The 20,813-nt window shown below is 46.5% G+C and overlaps 1 protein-coding gene across 1 annotated transcript in view; it reads left to right on the forward strand.

Moving 5' to 3' along the window:
* LOC110968357 (plexin-B1-like) overlaps positions 1 to 20,813 on the forward strand; it is a 40,494-nt gene that overhangs the window by 6,342 nt on the left and 13,339 nt on the right. Inside the window, 8 exon segments of the mRNA XM_051949686.1 lie at positions 2,235 to 2,363; positions 2,447 to 2,547; positions 3,440 to 3,572; positions 4,390 to 4,549; positions 4,630 to 4,738; positions 17,583 to 17,691; positions 17,794 to 17,910; positions 17,992 to 18,105. Of these exon segments, the coding sequence (XP_051805646.1) occupies positions 2,235 to 2,363; positions 2,447 to 2,547; positions 3,440 to 3,572; positions 4,390 to 4,549; positions 4,630 to 4,738; positions 17,583 to 17,691; positions 17,794 to 17,910; positions 17,992 to 18,105 (972 nt within the window).

Genomic DNA, 20,813 nt, shown 5'->3' on the forward strand with positions numbered 1-20,813 from the left:
ACACATGAACATGTTAACACATGAACACGTTAACACATGAACACATGAACACGTTAACACATGAACACATGAACACATGAACATGTTAACACATGAACACATTAAGACATAAACACATGAACACATGAACACGTTAACACATGAACATGTTAACACGTGAACACATTAAGACATAAACACGTTAACACGTTAACACATGAACACGTTAACACATGAACACATGAACACATTAAGACATAAACACGTTAACACATGAACACGTTAACACATGAACACATGAACACGTGAACACGTTAACACATGAACACATTAACACATAAACATGTTAACACATGAACACGTTAACACGTGAACACGTTAACACGTGAACATGTTAACACATGAACACATTAACACATGAACATGTTAACACATGAACACGTTAACACGTGAACACGTTAACACGTGAACATGTTAACACATGAACACATGAACACATGAACATGTTAACACATGAACACATTAAGACATAAACACGTTAACACATGAACACATTAACACATGAACATGTTAACACATGAACACATTAACACATGAACATGTTAACACATGAACACATTAACACATGAACACATGAACACATTAAGACAAACACGTTAACACATGAACACGTTAACACATGAACACATGAACACATTAAGACATAAACACGTTAACACATGAACACATTAAGACAAACACGTTAACACATGAACACGTTAACACGTGAACACGTTAACACGTGAACATGTTAACACATTAACACATTAACACATGAACACATGAACACATGAACACATGAACACATTAAGACATAAACACGTTAACACATGAACACGTTAACACATGAACACATGAACACATTAAGACATGAACACGTTAACACATGAACACATTAAGACAAACACGTTAACACATGAACACGTTAACACATGAACACATTAAGACAAACACGTTAACACATGAACACGTTAACACGTGAACACGTTAACACATGAACACGTTATCACGTGAACATATGAACACGTTACCACAGTAACACAATGAGCAGCTGGTTCCCTCGACAACACACTGGTACTTTGAGATGAACAGCGTTTAGCTCGGGGGTGTGTGTGGGTTTGGGGGAGTCACAGGGGAGCGTGCTCACACCGGTGCTGCTGATTGGCTGCTGGCCTCCCAGGTGCATTGTGGGTAGGCTGTGTGGTGTGTTGGTATCTCTGTGAGGACCCAGCGGAGCCCTAATGAGGTCTAATCCTGCCTCGGAGCGTCAGACTCACAAACAGCAGCGCTTTGATTCTGCTCTTAATATTTAATCACACATGCTGTTAACAGGCTCCAGCTGGATCTTTACCCAGAGTGCACCTGGGGGACCCATAACCAATCAGCAGCTAGTTTAACCGCCTGTTGTTAGCAGTGAGCTGACGACTGTTTGTGTGTCTGAAAGCTGTTTGTGTTCCATGTGGAGTCTGCAGGGTTCTAAAGCTGTGGAACCAAAACGAACTAAAGCATGTAAAGGAACGCTCCAACGTGATTGGTTCAACTCAGATGACATCATCTTTTCTTCTCCTCTAACATCTCCACCAACAACATAAAGTTCTCCAGATGTTTTAACAGACCTGCATGGTTCTGTTTCCTGTAGAAGTGGAGAACGTTAGCTGGTTCTGGTCTCTGAGTTCATGTGAAGCCTTTGGTGCTACAGTGGAACAGAAAGGATCCTGAATGTTCTGTTGGGGATTCTGCAGTAGAACGTATGAACAACAACCTGCAGAGGTTTAAGAACATCAGCCGCTGCTAGAACAAGAAAGAATCATCAGAAGTTACAGGGGTCAAACTTATCTAAAATAGAACCGGTTCCTCCAGTAGAATGCAGGTAAATGGTCCTGTTCTTGAAACCACTGAATCATTTCAACATGTAGAGAACTTGTTGTCATGTTGGTTCTTACCCGGAGACGTTCCGTGTGTGCTGCATGACCTGCGTCCTTTGTCACCTGCACACAGCCGACCAATCACAGAGCAGGTGGAGGTGATTCCAAAAGGTTTATCTACAGGTAAAGAACCCAAAGATCAGGAACCCTGAAGTCCCACAGATCAGAGTGTTTCAGGGTGCAGCAGCTCCACCTGCTGGCAGCTCGGCGTCACTGCAGTTAAATCTGCATGTTGCTGATCAGCAGCTCCATGTCTCTGAAACGTGACTCACCTGAGCTGTTGTGTTGCAGGTGTTGGTGCGCTCTGATTGGTCGGGTCACCTGTACGGCAGCCTGACGGTCGACGACGGCAGCGGCGTCAGCGCAGACCTCCTATTGGACGAGACCCAGCAGCACGTTTACGTTCTGACCAGCAGCAGGGTGAGACACGGTCCTTCAGGATTGGTTCATCTCCTTCATTCTGTCCAATCACAAGCTCAGACTGTCTCCTGTCTGTCCCTCAGCTGTCCAAGGTTCCTGTTTCTTCCTGCGAGAGACACACAGACTGTCAGACCTGTCTGTCTGCCAGCGACCCCTACTGTGGCTGGTGTGTCCTGGAGGGAAGGTACCTGTCTGTCTGACAAGAGGAGTAAAACCAAAGCTACTGAAAGAATAAATAAATGCAGCAGAACCAGTGAACAGAGGATCTAGTAGTTGGAGATCCATCCAGCATGGAGGAACATCTTCTACTGATTAGCAGAGTAGAGAGGAAACGTCTGGAGAGACGAGAAGTTCTCCAGAATGACCCAAAAAAAAAATACTCAAAATGGTCATTTTGAATTAGATTGCAGTCATTTTGAGTCATAGAAGACAATTTTTGACAATTTTTGAGTTATTTTTGACAAATCTTCAATATTTTGGAAAACATTTAGTTATTTTGGACAAATTTCGAGTCATTTTTGACAGACAGAGTAAAATGCAGCATGGATCAGAAACAAAGAACAGAGGAGCAGGTTGTTGGAGATCCATCCAGCATGGAGGAACATCTACTGATGATGAGCAGAGAAGAGAGGAAAAATCTGGAGATAGAAAAACATCTACAGGATGAGGAGATGGTAGGAGCTTCAGGAGAAACCAGCTCCTACCTCCTACCATCACCAGGACCTGATGACTGAGAACCTCCACAGAAGTTTGAGGAGACAACATTAGTTCAGAGTTAAACATCTGAGGAGACATAATTCAGTAAAGAAAGTTCTTCTCTCTGGTTTCCATTGTTCTACAGACAGAAGAACATCTCTGAGTTCTCTCCTTTATTCTGGTTCCACAGGACTTTAGATTAAACGTAAACGATAGAGAAGAACAATGAGATGGAACCTGTGTGGAATTTAGAAGGTTAACGTCTCATTTAGTTTAGAACCTTTTTCATCATTTCTTTGTGAACCTGAATGAGATTCTTTTCCTGTTATTGATCCGTTATTGAGACTAATCGATCAAACATCTGCTCCTGCTCGGTCCAGATGTTCCCGTAAACACCAGTGTCAGCGTCACCTGCAGCCCAACCATTGGCTGTGGAGCTTTGAACCGACCAATCAGTGTGTGACGGTGCAGAGTCTGCAGCCGTCCAATCAGAGCAGAGAAGAGCAGACGCAGGTAGGCAGATATTGATTATTGGTTGTATCACTGATCACGCCCTGAAACATTGATCAGCTGTGACCGGCAGGTGCCTCCTGGTCCTGGTCCTGGTCCTGGTCCTGGTTCTGGTTCTGACATGTTTTCATTTAGCTGTCAAGCAGGACATCAGAAATATAAGCAGACTGTGAACTGTTCTTGTTTCCATGTTCTGCTGTGTAGAACCGTCAGAAGGTGGCGCTGTAGGCTACCAACATTGGAGAATCATCTGTCCACCTGAACCAGAACCAACCCGGTTAGACAGAAGATACATTTTTAATTCCAGTGGTTCCACTCAAAGCTAGTGGAACCACAACAGACACCTCCAATACCCCTGAACCAAGAACCAAGGGCATCGGAGCAGTTCTACCAGCGTAGAACTGGTTCTGGTCTGCTTCAGAACCCTGATTCTGATAAAAAATAAATTGGACAGGAATCTGAAAAGCTGGTTCTCCAACCAGAGCTCAGAAAACTGCATATTGCCTTCCTTTCCTGATCAAGTCCAAGGTTCCAGAAGTCCTGAACAGAACCTTTACTGGAACCAGGTGAACCAGTTCTTGGACTAATTTGATGGAAAGGAACCTAACAAGTTCTGTGTTGTTTCCATCAACAGCAAATGTTTCTGCCAAGAACAAAGTTGTTCCTCATTGGACACAAACTGCAATGACATCATCAGGGGGCGTGTCAGGGTTTCGTAAATAGGAGTTTGTCAGTGAACAGAACTAAAGGTGGAACCTATCCAGAACCAGAACCTTCCTGGTTGAGAGGCTCTAACTGTGTTTTTGTGTTCGTCTCCAAGGTAACGCTGTCAGTCATCCAGCTGCCCATGCTGACAGAGGTGGAGTCTCTGTCCTGCGTCTTCGGGCTCCTCCCACCTCAGCCGGCCGTCGTCATGGGAACCAGCATCACCTGTCAGTCACCTGCACCAGAGCTCCTCCCCTCCATGCCGACAGGAAGTGGTGAGTAGAAACAAACCCACAGGATTATTCATTTTCCAGGGCTGCTGCCGTCTGACTCCTCTACCTGTCACTTCCTGCAGATCACATGATCCTGCCCGTGTCACTCATGTTTGGTCATGTGACCGTCACCACGGGCAAAATTACCTTCTATGACTGCAGCGCCGTGAGCCGACTGAACCAGAGCTCCCAGTAAGAGTTAGTGATGGTGATGGTGATGATGATGGTGGTGATGATGAAGATGGTGATGGTGGTGATGATGATGATGGTGGTGATGATGATGAAGATGGTGATGGTGGTGATGATGAAGATGGTGATGGTGGTGATGATGAAGATGGTGATGGTGGTGATGATGAAGATGGTGATGGTGATGGTGATGGTGGTGATGGTGATGGTGGTGATGATGATGATGGTGGTGATGATGAAGATGGTGATGGTGGTGATGATGATGATGGTGATGATGGTGATGGTGATGATGGTGATGATGATGATGGTGGTGATGATGAAGATGGTGATGGTGGTGATGATGATGATGGTGGTGATGGTGATGATGATGATGGTGGTGATGATGATGGTGGTGATGAAGATGATGGTGATGATGGTGATGATGATGATGAAGATGGTGATGATGGTGATGAAGGTGATGGTGGTGATGATGGTGGTGATGATGATGGTGGTGATGAAGATGATGGTGGTGATGATGAAGATGGTGGTGATGATGATGATGGTGGTGATGATGAAGATGGTGATGATGATGATGATGATGATGAAGGTGATGGTGGTGATGATGAAGATGGTGACGGTGGTGATGATGATGATGGTGGTGATGATGATGATGGTGGTGATGAAGATGATGGTGATGATGATGATGAAGATGGTGATGATGGTGATGATGATGATGGTGGTGATGAAGATGATGGTGATGATGGTGATGATGATGATGAAGATGGTGATGATGGTGATGATGATGATGGTGATGGTGATGATGGTGATGATGATGATGGTGGTGATGATGAAGATGGTGATGGTGGTGATGATGATGGTGGTGATGATGATGATGGTGGTGATGAAGATGATGGTGATGATGGTGATGATGATGATGAAGATGGTGATGATGGTGATGGTGGTGATGATGGTGGTGATGATGATGGTGGTGATGAAGATGATGGTGGTGATGATGAAGATGGTGGTGGTGATGATGATGATGGTGGTGATGATGAAGATGGTGATGATGATGATGATGATGATGGTGATGATGATGATGAAGATGGTGATGATGGTGATGAAGGTGATGGTGGTGATGATGAAGATGGTGATGATGGTGATGATGATGATGATGGTGGTGATGATGATGATGGTGGTGATGAAGATGATGGTGATGATGATGATGAAGATGGTGATGATGATGATGGTGGTGATGAAGATGATGGTGATGATGGTGATGATGATGATGAAGATGGTGATGATGGTGATGAAGGTGATGGTGGTGATGATGGTGGTGATGATGAAGATGGTGGTGATGATGATGATGGTGGTGATGATGAAGATGGTGATGATGATGATGATGATGATGATGATGATGGTGATGATGAAGATGATGATGGTGATGGTGATGATGGTGATGATGGTGGTGATGATGATGATGGTGGTGATGATGAAGATGGTGATGATGATGATGATGATGATGATGATGGTGATGATGAAGATGATGATGGTGATGGTGATAATGAAATGGTGAAGATGATGCAGACGATGATTTATTTATTTATTTAAAAAGGATCCCCATTAGCTGATGCCAGTGGCACCAGCTAGTCTTCCTGGGGTCCTAAAAAACAACCTTACATAAAAGATCAAGCATCTAGATTGCATCTATCAAAATACACATTTGATGTACACATGCACGTGCACACATAGACCTAAAGGGGGGCTTCAGCCCATGCCCTTTTTGCCCCATATTGAAAAGTGCCCTCTTTTGCCTCTTTTAAAAAATATATATAATAATGTGCAGTGCATTAATACAACAACTGCAAGAAAAAAACCTGTCCCCCTCGGTATTTTCTTGTAATTCGGGGTTGTGCCGCATTGAACCTGTCGCCTCTGTGCCTCGAGCCTCTGCCAGCCCTTCTACCTGTGACGTGCAGGTTAGCACAGCTCAGCCACAGCACTGTGAGAGACAGAGAGAGCACGTCCTGGTTTGTGACTGACCTGGTCAGAGAGAGAGAGAGAGAGAGAAAGCGGCGCTGACCCATAAGAGTGAGTAAGATGTGACGGCACAATATTAACCTGTGAGTAAAGATCTTAGCAGTCCACGTATTCGACACGCTAAGCCAGTGTTTCTCAAAGTGTGAGGCGCGCCGCCTCCCTGGGGAGACGCGGAGGAGGTGTCCCAGCAGGGGGGGCGTGAGTCACCCATGGAATAGAGTCCCTGTATAACCAGAGTAGCGACATGACGGGTCCAAAAAATTCTGGTCACGTGATCTATGGGCTTCATTTTGTTTCCTATTCATGAACGCCGGGTTTTCCTGTTAACGTTGTTTACACCGCAGAGAGTAATTCTAGGTCCTTTTTCGCTCCCTAAATACCTGAAAAATGACGGGCTGTTGTGCCTTTGGGTGCACAAATCGATCGGAGAAGGGATCCCACATGTTTAGATTTCCCAGTAATAGTGAAAGAAGGAAACTGTGGTAAAATAAAGCCCTGAGAGTGGGATGGAAACCGACTTCATCAAGATTTTTGTGCCAGGTTAGTCCATGTATGTACTTTCATGTTATGATGTATGGGTGAATGACAGATAGAAAAGTTTGATGTGATTTTAGGCAGTTGTGGTTATTTTGACTTTGACCATTTTCATGCATGGAGATGTGTTACTGGTGACTGTTGGGTACTGTAACCTGTTAAACTTCCGTATTCGGGCCGTCTTGAGATGTGGAAACGTATTTTGCTAAATTGACCGAAGCTGCAAACTCGATGATAGAAACATTATACACCCATGGAAAGCTTAGATTCTCATGAATCCGCCGGTATAAACCACTTTCAGATGTGATTACCACAGCGGGTAATATAAACACATTTGTCCAACAAACAACAAATAACGTAAACGGCACAACTCACCTTTGAAGGTTCAAAACTAGTCACAGATGAAAATATTCCACAAAAAACGGCCATAATCCAACCTTGGACATCCAGACAAAACAAGCCAGTAAAATATTTTGTCCAAAACATGTCTTGAAATCAGTAAACAATCCACAAATAGCTGGTTTTCGTGAATGTGCACCTTATGCTGCACGTCCCATATTTGGGATAGGCTCCAGTAGAGTTCCTGTGTCCTCTAAATTGTAAAAAAAAAAAAAACATTATTATTGATAAGCAATCATCCTTTTTTACTTTTGAACGAAGACTAGAAAGCTTAGAATGTAAAAATCCATGGGTTTCAGGACAGAAACATGTTCATATTGCACACAAAACTGTCCTGCCACCTATAAACATGCCACCTGGGAATGTGCACCCATTAGACAGTTCTAGAAAAAGGTCACAGAGTCCCTATCCCTCTTTCTGGAAAGTCACATCCCACTATCTCCCTCACTCTGCTTACTTGGTGACATATCTTCACTTAACTTTAACACAAGCAAAAATAGAGTTCTTTTTGTTGCCCTAACCATTGCCAAGAAAACTATCCTCTTAAACTGGAAATCAAGGAACTCCCTACATCTAGCCCAATGGAAAAACCTCCTCTGACTACATCTCCCTGGAAAATCTAACTTCTCTCAACAACACTGCAGATAATCAAGCTCATTGGTCACCTTTCCTTAATTTTTTGCACACCTAAAAGCACAAAAACGTAAATCTCACCTTACCGTAAGTGTTTATTTACCTCTTTTTTTTCTGCTTGCCAATACCACACACACACACACACACACATACCTACACACGTACCCACACACGCACGATACACAAACTAGTGTTGCCCCTTGCTCTGTCTGTTGTTTTTTTTCTTCCTTTTAAAATAGTACACTTTCCTGGGACCTCGAGACAATAAGTATACTCTGGTTATGATAGTCAGGGGCAACTTTCCATCTAGGTACCCAGACCGGACCCACTGCCCTGTGGGGCCCACTGGCCTGGCGGCCTCCTCATGAGACGCTGGGGTGTTCTATGGCTTGCCTCCTGCGCCCCGGAGCTGCTGGATCTCAGTGTGGTCAGCGGGGTCTGGGGATGGCGCTGGCCGCTTTGGGGGTGGGGGACTCCTCCACGGCGGGGCCCGTGCCTCTTCCTTCCTGCTGTCCGCCCCGGGCCCCTTCCCTCCTCCCTTCGCCTTGCTTGCCCCAGTCCCACTTGCGGGGGGCTGGGAGCCTCCGGTCTCCTGGGGGTCCGCTGCTGGGGCCAGCTTGCCTCTGGGTGGGGGGCCCTGACACCGCAGCCCACGTGCCCACCTGCCAATTAGCAGGTTTGATGTGGGGGCCCAGGCCTTGATGGGGCGGTCTCTGGTGTAATCATGGGGCTAGGGTTCCTCGTGGAGGGTGTCGTCTGGTGCCAGTCCTGCCTCCCCTGGTGGGTCGGGGCCTGGGATGGGCCTGGGGCCCGCTGGTTCAGGGTCCTGGTGGGGTCCTGTGGTCATTACGTGGGGGGCGGCGTCCTGGGGGCGGTCCACCTGGGCTGGGTTTTTCGGTGGGCGTTGGGTCGGTGGCTCTTGTTCCACAGTCTGCCGGGGGCCCTGTTTCGCGTGCCTGGCTGCGGGGGGTTGGTCTGGGTCGTTGCCTGTGAGTCCTGGGGCTTGCTGCTGGGGAAGCCAATTGGCATCGCTCCCGCGCCCCCCCCCCGCTTTGTCTTGGCCTGGTGGAGCTGGGCCCCATTTGCCTAACCTCTTAATTTGCACCTCACAACTCACACATTGCACTGTACATATTTTCACCTTGGGGCACATACACAACACTTAGGGCTCTTGGAGTCGGGGGTGGTGGGGGAGCGACTACCTCGCCCCCCCCACCTCTCCCGTCTTCCAATTTTAATTGCACTACATACACAACCCTTGGGCGGGCAGGGAGAGGGGGGGTCGGTTGGCTCCCGCTCGCCCTGTCTTTCCCCCAGTTTTAATGCACCACATTACACCTAGAGCACTTAGTCACGGGGGAGGGAAAATGTATCTTTGTTAGGGAGCAAGGATACAGAATAGCGGGGACAAAGGGTGTTACACATTTTTTTGGGATTGGTGGGCGGATGGAGTCCGGCTCCTTATGGCCGGGGCTGTGCGCTTGGGAGTTCATCTCCATCTACTGGGACGGTGTCGGTGGCTTTCATGTGCGGTCGGGCTCCAGGGCCTGCGGGTGGGGGCCTGGGGCGGCGCCCGGGGGTCGGGTGGGCCCTGCTGGGGCTTGTGTCTCCCGGTGGGCTGTGGTGCGGGGTCTGCGGGCCTGTCGCTCACTGGGTGCCTCGGCGCGGGGGGCTGCCTCTGGGCTGTCGCTCTGTGCGGGTGGTCCTGGCCCCCTTGGTCACCCGGATGCACCTTGGCCCTGGCTCTTCTGGGAGGCGGGGCTTAGGCTCGACCCCACCACCGCATGCCCACATTCCGCCCCGCCTGGCCTTGCTGCGGCCGTATCGTGGGCCCCCTTCCCTGGGGGGGCCTGGTCCCGGGGGATTGGGCTCCTGGAGGGGCTGGGGGCCCCTGGCCTGCCGTGGGGGGGTGGGGGGGCGTCTGGGGGTGAGGGGTAGGGGTAGGGGTAGTTTGGGGCCGGGGGGATGGTTGGTTGGTGGGGGCGGGTGCTGTCTGTGGGGAGCCTCCTCCCCGGACCACCCGGTGTTGTCCTGGGTGCCCTTGGGGGAGATGGGTCTGTGCCTCTTGGGGTCCTGGGGCTGTTCCTAGGTCTGGTGGCTTTGGTGGGCCGTGTGGTGGGTCTTGGGTGCCCTGCTGGCTCAGGGAGGACCCCTTGCTGTGGTCACCTGGGATATGGGCAGGTACTTGGGTATTCGGTGAATAACCCACATGCATGCTGACAGATACTCAAGCTCCTGTCGAGACGTTCTCTAGAAGTGATTGGTTCCATCAGAACATGCTGAGTTGGGCATCCTCACACACTTTTTACATCATGTGATGCATGCTCCCTCCTTTTCTCATCCCTATGGGCCTACCACCTCCCCACTATCAAGACCCCACATCTCTGGTGTCCCTGGTTTTCTTACAGCCTTTATTTCCTGTACGGATTTAGCTTAGCACAGCACTTGGACTGCTACCCACAATTAATAACAATACCTGTTTGTCGTCCTCCCCGTCTGTCTTGTTTCGTCCTTTCTGTCACTATTTCCCCTTCTTTCACACTGTGGTGTATCACAGCCCTCCCCTGCAGCTCACATCAGGGGTTTAATAAAGTTTGATTTGATGGAGTAGCCTGAAGGGAGGGCCGGTGAAGGTCATTGGCAGTGATTCACATTTAATATTTCTCACTGCAAAGATAAAAATGCATAGATCTTTTCGATGCTGTCCAGCTAGAAAGATAGTGCAGACAAGGGGAAAAAAAGAATGTAAAAATCCAAATAAAACACATAGCGAGCTAAGCGAGTACACACACAGTCACGGGTGCATTATTGCGTTTCATAGTGAATGGAAACAAAATGGCGCCAAATCCCCAGTTGTCGCTTCTCTGGTAATACAGGGACTCTACCGGGGAAAGAAGCTGAGATGTCTCTGCTAATAATAACACGGCCGTAATGTTGTTCATACGCATAGATATGCTCTCTCGCGCGCACAATTACAAGGATGCACGGATAAATAAACTGTTCGCGCGCGAGAACACCACAAGGGCCCACGAGAGGAAATATTCAACATGTGCAAGACAGAACGTATATAGCATGTGCACGGAGGAGGAAGATGATCAGCAGGAGGAAGAGGGGCAGATGAGGATGTGCATTAATGCTTACAGGTTATTTTGGAGGAGATAGTTGGATAAATCTCCTCTTCTTCCTCCTCCTCTTCATCCACCTCCTACTCCTTCAGTTCTTATTAAAGAGTTCATCTTCAATAAACAGCCTAATAATCAACCAGTGTGTTGTTGCTTTGCACGTCTCTTAAGCCAATAATGTGAGTAAACTAATGGTGATCATAATTCTTTGACACAAAAGAAATGGCAATTGCATACCACTTTCACAAAGGGCTTAGTTAGTCTTCTTTAGTATCAGTACTTAATTATATAATGTAACATCATTTTCCAAATTCAATGTTATACATTGTATTATATTATAATTTGTAATATTATAATTTCATTATAAATTATAAATTCATGTCATTAAGGACCGAAGAAAAAAATTGAGCACATTGTGTCCTTTTCTGACTTTGAGCCCCTGCCCCTCTGAAATCATGTGCACGTCCCTGGATGTACATCTGTTTACGGTGACAAGTTGATGTTAGACCAGTCATTCAGACAACAGGAACAAACAGAACAAGAAACAACACATAAATAGGACATAATACTTGTCAGACTGGATTACTGCTCAGCCATTAAGTAATGCATTCTGAGATGGTATTTGAATGAGGCCTAGCTGTTAGATTGTCGTAGATTATTCTTTTTCAAATGTTAGTTGTTAAAGGTGACGACCTTCAAAAAGTGTAATGGTATAACTTAGGTATACCTAAGTTATAACTTAGGTATAGGCTCTTTTGCTTGTAACATGACATTGTACAATTAAATTTAACATTATTAGCATGATCTTTTTCCAATAAAAAAGATGCACAGGCTTTCGGTACAGGAAGGTTCAGTCAGACGCGCCCAGCGCTGTCCATGATACACACAAATTCAAACGCTCCAGACCAGAATTTCCATTTCCATGAATCCATTTATTCCATGATCAAAACGACAAAAAACAGAGAATCTGCTTACTAGCAGCGGCAATCCAAACCGGCCAAATAGCAAAAAAAACAATGTTTACTTACATCAGCGCCAGCGATCTTAAACTGTGTGGCTGCCAAGAACAAAAGGCTTGCCGGCCCCGTGCAACCACCCACCTATATCCAGGTGCTGCAGTCACCTGGACATAATGAGTGGGCGGGCACATAGCCACACCAATGACAAAAATAACACAAACGAAAAGTTCTATAAGGTTGATATTAACTCAGAATATAAAAAAAAGGTTTTCTCCTTAACATACTAAATCAGATTATACACAGATTGCCGATTTTGCACAAATTACATACATTTTGGCTCCAACAAACATGTTTAATCCCACTGCACTGATACTGTAAAATTCAACATTATTGCTGTTATTTTTAAATTAATCAACCATGAACTACTACAGAGCTCCCTGAATTCAAGTTAGTACATGTAATTTGTATGTGTATGTTATAATTACATGTATGCATTGCAAATGGGTGTCAACATGTCATGATATCTACAGGTATGGCTCTAAACTAGAGCTGACACAAAAAGGGCATTACACTTTTTGAAGGTAGTCACCTTTAACAACTAATATTTCAAAAAGAACCAACATACATAATACTACCATTGGAATGACTACTAATACTTGTATCCCAATTTAAAGTAGTGAAAAGCAAAAAAACATTTTGACATCACCCATGCCATTTTGAGTAAGAATATCTCAGTAACTACAAATATAACCCTGCTGCTTTTTTGTACAGTGATAGAAGACAGATGGAACTGTCTTGTAGAAAAGTTTGGGGTCTCTGGTACCTGTCCCACACTGAGATTTTTGCCACCAAAAATAGCCAATTTAAAATCTCGTCCAACTTTGGGAGCTCATATTTTCCAAACTGAGGTACCTAGAAAGCTCCAGTTTGCTGAGTTATCACACAAGTTGGTGTAGAATGGAACCCAGGGGTGTCAGAACACTTCTGTGCAGTATTTCTAGTACTTTTAAGGTCCAAACCCCACTCGTGAGTAGGTATCTCTTAATTCTTAGCATTTTTATCAATCCCCACGGCCTGCAGAGTGTAGGGAAACACCTGGGGATGTTTGTGGGGCACTAGCTACATGCAGAGGCCTTGTTTACCAACTCACAGCTCTCTGGTATGTCTAGAGGCTGAGAAATAAACACTTAAAGATGCAAGAAACGCTGGTGAGGCTTTTTATAGCCCAAATTCTGAAAATTTCAGACCCCCACAACTCAGAAACTATTTGAGCTACAGGCCTACAATTTAGCATAGAAAGTACTTTTGTGACTATCTAATGACATGCAAATTTAGGACTAATTTGAAGATGGTGCAGCAACACCCCCAAGGAATATCTGGTCATTTCACCTGGAATGGCCCAACTGCCTTTTTCAAAGCATTGGATTTTGGACATGGTAATGTAATTTGACCGTCATCTGCTAATGTAGTGGAATGATTATGAATCTGACTACATCTGATAATTTGATTATGTAAAAACTCGGGTTTGGTGGAATATACAGTATTGCCAAAGAATATGACTGTACTTAAAGACAGCCTTTTTTCTACTTTTAACCATGAGAGTTTACGATGCATACCTTCTGTATTTGCTCTGATGGAGCAATGTAAAACAAGTCTGGAGGCTCTATTCTGGGCAATTTGTAATTTATTTAGCAGGCTCTTTGATGCCGAGGAACAAATGGTCCTCTGACCATGACAATTGACTATCTATTATAATGCCTAATAATTTAACCATATCAACCTGCTCTATAAATTCGCCAGACAAGTTCAGTCTCAGTGTTGGTCTAGATGACAGTTTGTGACTTGATCCCAGAATAATAGATTTGGTCTTTGAGATGTTCAATACCATCTTGTTTCGTTGTATCCAATCAAAGACCAAATCCAACTCAGAAGTCATAACATTGTCTAGCTCTCTGCTAGTATTTGCTGCATAATACAGTGTCGAATCATCGGCATACATTTGTACACTTGCTTTGTGCAAAACAGATGGCAAGTCATTTGTAAAAATGGAGTACAGAAGTGGTCCAAGGCAGCTGCCCTGCAGCACACCACACTCTAAATCTTTAGAGTTCGACCAGCTGCCATTATAATAAACTTTTTGTGTTCTGCAAGAAAGATAACTCCTAATAAATGAGATGGCATTTGGTTTAAATCCATAGCATTCCAGTTTACCTGTCAAGAGATTGTGATCAATGACATCGAATGCTGCACTAAAATCCAGCAGCACTGCTCCTGTCATCTTAGAGGTATCCATCTCTTTTAACCAGTCATCAGTCATTTGTGTAAGTGCAGAACATGTAGAGTGGTTGCACCTGTAAGCATATTGATATTTTGTGTATAGACTATTGCAGTCGAAATATTCTTGTATTTGTAAATAGACAATTTTCTCCATCAGTTTACTGAGTACAGGCAGGATGGTAATGGGTCTGCAGTTCTGTCCACTAAGTGCCAGTCTGCCATCTTTAGGTAAGGGAATTATTTTACCTTCTTTCCAGATAGTGGGATAAATACCATGCATTAAACATTTATTGAAGATGTCACATATAAGACCAGAAATGTGGTCCGCTGCAAGACGCAGCACCTTACTGTCCAGCATGTCGGTGCGTGTTGAGCTGTGCTCAGGGAGGGCCTTCAGCATCTTCCTGACCACACTCTCCTCCACACTCTTAAACTGAAAAGTGCAAGTCTTACTGAACATTATGCCATTTCTTATCAATTCAAAAGTATTGGAATCTGTGCTGTTCATATTCTGCCTAAGTACCCTTACCTTATTTATGAAAAAGTTATTAAAATAATTAGCTATGTCAAGTGGTTTAGTTAGAAACCTGCCCTCTGACTCCACAAAACAAGCTCCGCCAGTTGCCCTTCTCCCCATTATTTCATTTAATGTTCTCCAAAGGTCTCCGTTATCTTGCTTTGCAATTTTTATTCTATTTCTATAATATTCTTTTTTCATTGTTCTATTCAATTTTGTAACTTTATTCCGCAATTGACAATATTTTAATCTATTCTCAACTGAACCAGACTTTACCAGCATGGATTCGGCCTCGTCTCTTTTGTTCATGAGATCTTTTAAAGACTCATTCAGCCATGGAGCAGGTCTAGATTTAACTGTACACTTCCTCATTGGAGCATGATTATCAACAATTTTCATAAAGATGTTCATAAAGATCTGTAAGGAGGCATCTGGCTCAGGAGAAGCATACACCTCAGTCCAGTTTATATTCCTAACATCTTTCAAAAAACGGTCAGGCCTTGTACATTCTCTTATGTATAATTTTGACCTTACATTTGACCTTACATCTGACCCATAGCAGTTCCAGATGATTAGGCATGAACTCAGCACAGAGTGTTGCAGTAAAATCATTTTTTCTGTATGTTGCTATGCCCCCTCCATGTATATTTCTGTCCCTCCTAAAAATATTGTAGCCATCAATGGATACGTCAGCATCATGGACAGTAGCATCCAGGTGGGGCTCTGACACGCCAAGATGTGAATGGTGTGTTCTTGAGTCAGATTGTTAAGCTCACGTACCTTATTTTTTACACTACAGACATTTAGATGGGACATCACAAGGCCCTTTGCAGACATGTTGAACTTCATGATTAATGATATGACTTTACATCTCTGAAGCTGATCCACAACACAATATTCAACTGTTTACAAAGGTTATAGAGTGATGGACTTAAAATGTCTGCACTCCCAAGACAGTGTCATCACTGCTATTTGTCCAGTTCAGTGATGTCTCTGATAACCAGCACTTTTGCCTCCTCTGGTGTTCCTTTGATTTTTATAAAAATCTGACAGTTAGCTGTCCATGTTGATTGGATTTTGTTTTGTTTCCTCAGCAAACGGGCCTGTCTTGTGATATCTGAATTTTTCTTTGTCAAATGTTCGTTGATGTACACATTGGTTCCCCTCAACTTTCTCCCCTGACGGAGCAATGCCATTTTTTGTTTCCTGTTCACAAAGCAAATTACTATAGACGGTTTATCACTTCTGCTTTTCCTAGGGAGAGGATGACAGGCTTCGATGTCACAACTGTTTACAGTTATTCCTTTACTATAAAGGAAGGTAAATGACCTGTTGCTCAGTTGAGTCCAAGTCAGCCTCAGTGGACTCCCCAGCTGCTGCAGCAGCCCATGCATATGATCTGGGTCTGGTCTCCTGCCCACTGATAATCAAGTCCTTTACACGAGTGTGCAGTTCGAGATCTGCCACCCGGGACTCCAATACTGCTATCTTTTTACCTTTTTCAGCATTTTGTATTTGTAGGTCTTTGATCTGTATCATCATGTCCAACAGCAGTTTATGGTCTTCGGCAATGTTTGAAATTTCTCCAGACATGAAGTTTAGTGACTGCTTTATGTTTTACACCTCCTCCTCCGTACTCATAGACTGTTTTGGAGGCATTATGCTCCGGATCACCTTACATCCACAGACCGATGATATCCCCTGGGTAATGAAATCCACAGTAAACTGAATGGTTAGCACTCACGCTACTACTGTGTTAGCTCGGAGCAAGTCACCGTTCAGCTTACTCTCTGCGTTGTCAGTGCCCAGCTCTCAGTGAGGTGTTACCGCAATGAGGTGACAGCATCCGGCACTGCTAGCTGCTAACACCTGGGTGCCGCGGTGCACTGTAGCCGGGCGGCTAGGTAAACATCACGGGGCTTGTAGAGGTGAATTCCACCAGTAAAAAGCCAGTAACACTCACCTCGTTCAATAGTCCGATGGCAGTTTACGTTTGGGTACCTGGTCAGGGTTGCAGGAGGTTGGTTTCCATCTCAACATGCATTGGAGCAAAGGCTGCCAGCTAGCCGGTTAGTCGCTAGCTGGCTAGCTTTATCATGATGATGATGATGATGTTAAGATGGTGAAGATGATGAAGATGGTGATGGTGATGATGATGATGAAGATGGTGATGGTGGTGAAGATGGTGATGGTGGTGAAGATGGTGATGATGAAGATGATGGTGATGATGATGAGAATGATGATGGTGATGAAGATGATGAGAATGAAGATGATGATGAGAATGATGATGGTGATGAAGATGATGATGGTGGTGAAGATGGTGATGATGAAGATGATGGTGATGATGATGATGATGGTGATAATGGTACTGATGAAGATGCTGTGTGTTGCAGGTGTCTATCTTGTGTCAGCAGTATCTGGAGATGTAACTGGTGTCCTCTGGATCAACTCTGTACTCACAACCACAGCTGTCCTCACCAACACATCATCCTGAACCAGAGGGTGAGACAGCCTGTCTCTCTTTCTTCCTGTCTACCTGTCTGTCTCAACTTTCTGTCTGCCTGTCTGTCTGCCTGTCTCACCTGGTCTCCTGTCTGTCTGCAGGACTCTCCTGGTCCGACCTCGTGCCCTCTGGTCTTTGCTCTGCAGAGTTCTGCATTAGTGCCGATGGGCCTGAGCACCACAGTGGTGCTGCAGGGACGAAACCTGGACGTGTACACTGTGAGGGGACACCTGACAAACACACCTGCTCAGCATGAACCAGTCACAGGCTGTTCCTGACTCAGTGTTTTCTGTCTGCAGGAAGAAGCTCCATATGTGTGTGTGGTAGAAATCCACGGAGTCCAGTTCAACCTGACGGCTGTTGTGGAGAGGACAGCCGGCAACACACACACCTTTACCTGCAGTCCCCACCAGGTAACACACACCTTTACCTGTAGCCCCCACCAGGTAACACACAACTTTACCTGCAGCCCCCACCAGGTAACACACACCTTTACCTGTAGCCCCCACCAGGTAACACACACCTTTACCTGTAGCCCCCACCAGGTAGCACACACCTTTACCTGCAGCCCCCACCAGGTAACACACACCTTTACCTGTAGCCCCCACCAGGTAACACACAACTTTACCTGCAGCCCCCACCAGGTAACACACACCTTTACCTGTAGCCCCCACCAGGTAACACACACCTTTACCTGTAGCCCCCACCAGGTAACACACACCTTTACCTGTAGCCCCCACCAGGTAACACACACCTTTACCTGTAGCCCCCACCAGGTAACACACACCTTTACCTGTAGCCCCCACCAGGTAACACACACCTTTACCTGTAGCCCCCACCAGGTAACACACACCTTTACCTGTAGCCCCCACCAGGTAAGACACACCTTTACCTGTAGCCCCCACCAGGTAACACACACCTTTACCTGTAGCCCCCACCAGGTAGCACACACCTTTACCTGCAGCCCCCACCAGGTAACACACACCTTTACCTGCAGCCCCCACCAGGTAACACACACCTTTACCTGTAGCCCCCACCAGGTAACACACACCTTTACCTGTAGCCCCCACCAGGTAGCACACACCTTTACCTGCAGTCCCCACCAGGTAACACACAACTTTACCTGCAGCCCCCACCAGGTAACACACACCTTTACCTGTAGCCCCCACCAGGTAGCACACTCCTTTACCTGCAGCCCCCACCAGGTAACACACACCTTTACCTGTAGCCCCCACCAGGTAACACACACCTTTACCTGTAGCCCCCACCAGGTAACACACAACTTTACCTGCAGCCCCCACCAGGTAACACACACCTTTACCTGTAGCCCCCACCAGGTAGCACACTCCTTTACCTGCAGCCCCCACCAGGTAACACACACCTTTACCTGTAGCCCCCACCAGGTAACACACACCTTTACCTGTAGCCCCCACCAGGTAGCACACACCTTTACCTGCAGCCCCCACCAGGTAACACACACCTTTACCTGTAGCCCCCACCAGGTAACACACACCTTTACCTGTAGCCCCCACCAGGTAACACACACCTTTACCTGTAGCCCCCACCAGGTAACACACACCTTTACCTGCAGTCCCCACCAGGTAACACACACCTTTACCTGTAGCCCCCACCAGGTAACACACACCTTTACCTGTAGCCCCCACCAGGTAACACACACCTTTACCTGTAGCCCCCACCAGGTAACACACACCTTTACCTGTAGCCCCCACCAGGTAACACACACCTTTACCTGTAGCCCCCACCAGGTAACACACACCTTACCTGTAGCCCCCACCAGGTAAGACACACCTTTACCTGTAGCCCCCACCAGGTAGCACACACCTTTACCTGCAGCCCCCACCAGGTAACACACACCTTTACCTGCAGCCCCCACCAGGTAACACACACCTTTACCTGTAGCCCCCACCAGGTAACACACACCTTTACCTGTAGCCCCCACCAGGTAGCACACACCTTTACCTGCAGTCCCCACCAGGTAACACACAACTTTACCTGCAGCCCCCACCAGGTAACACACACCTTTACCTGTAGCCCCCACCAGGTAGCACACTCCTTTACCTGCAGCCCCCACCAGGTAACACACACCTTTACCTGTAGCCCCCACCAGGTAACACACACCTTTACCTGTAGCCCCCACCAGGTAACACACAACTTTACCTGCAGCCCCCACCAGGTAACACACACCTTTACCTGTAGCCCCCACCAGGTAGCACACTCCTTTACCTGCAGCCCCCACCAGGTAACACACACCTTTACCTGTAGCCCCCACCAGGTAACACACACCTTTACCTGTAGCCCCCACCAGGTAGCACACACCTTTACCTGCAGCCCCCACCAGGTAACACACACCTTTACCTGTAGCCCCCACCAGGTAACACACACCTTTACCTGTAGCCCCCACCAGGTAACACACACCTTTACCTGTAGCCCCCACCAGGTAACACACACCTTTACCTGCAGTCCCCACCAGGTAACACACACCTTTACCTGTAGCCCCCACCAGGTAACACACACCTTTACCTGTAGCCCCCACCAGGTAACACACAACTTTACCTGCAGCCCCCACCAGGTAACACACACCTTTACCTGTAGCCCCCACCAGGTAGCACACTCCTTTACCTGCAGCCCCCACCAGGTAACACACACCTTTACCTGTAGCCCCCACCAGGTAACACACACCTTTACCTGTAGCCCCCACCAGGTAACACACACCTTTACCTGTAGCCCCCACCAGGTAACACACACCTTTACCTGTAGCCCCCACCAGGTAACACACACCTTTACCTGTAGCCCCCACCAGGTAAGACACACCTTTACCTGTAGCCCCCACCAGGTAGCACACACCTTTACCTGCAGCCCCCACCAGGTAACACACACCTTTACCTGCAGCCCCCACCAGGTAACACACACCTTTACCTGTAGCCCCCACCAGGTAACACACACCTTTACCTGTAGCCCCCACCAGGTAGCACACACCTTTACCTGCAGTCCCCACCAGGTAACACACAACTTTACCTGCAGCCCCCACCAGGTAACACACACCTTTACCTGTAGCCCCCACCAGGTAGCACACTCCTTTACCTGCAGCCCCCACCAGGTA

This window comes from Acanthochromis polyacanthus, chromosome 6 (assembly GCF_021347895.1).
Source record: "Acanthochromis polyacanthus isolate Apoly-LR-REF ecotype Palm Island chromosome 6, KAUST_Apoly_ChrSc, whole genome shotgun sequence".
NCBI classification, from domain to species: Eukaryota; Metazoa; Chordata; class Actinopteri; family Pomacentridae; genus Acanthochromis; species Acanthochromis polyacanthus.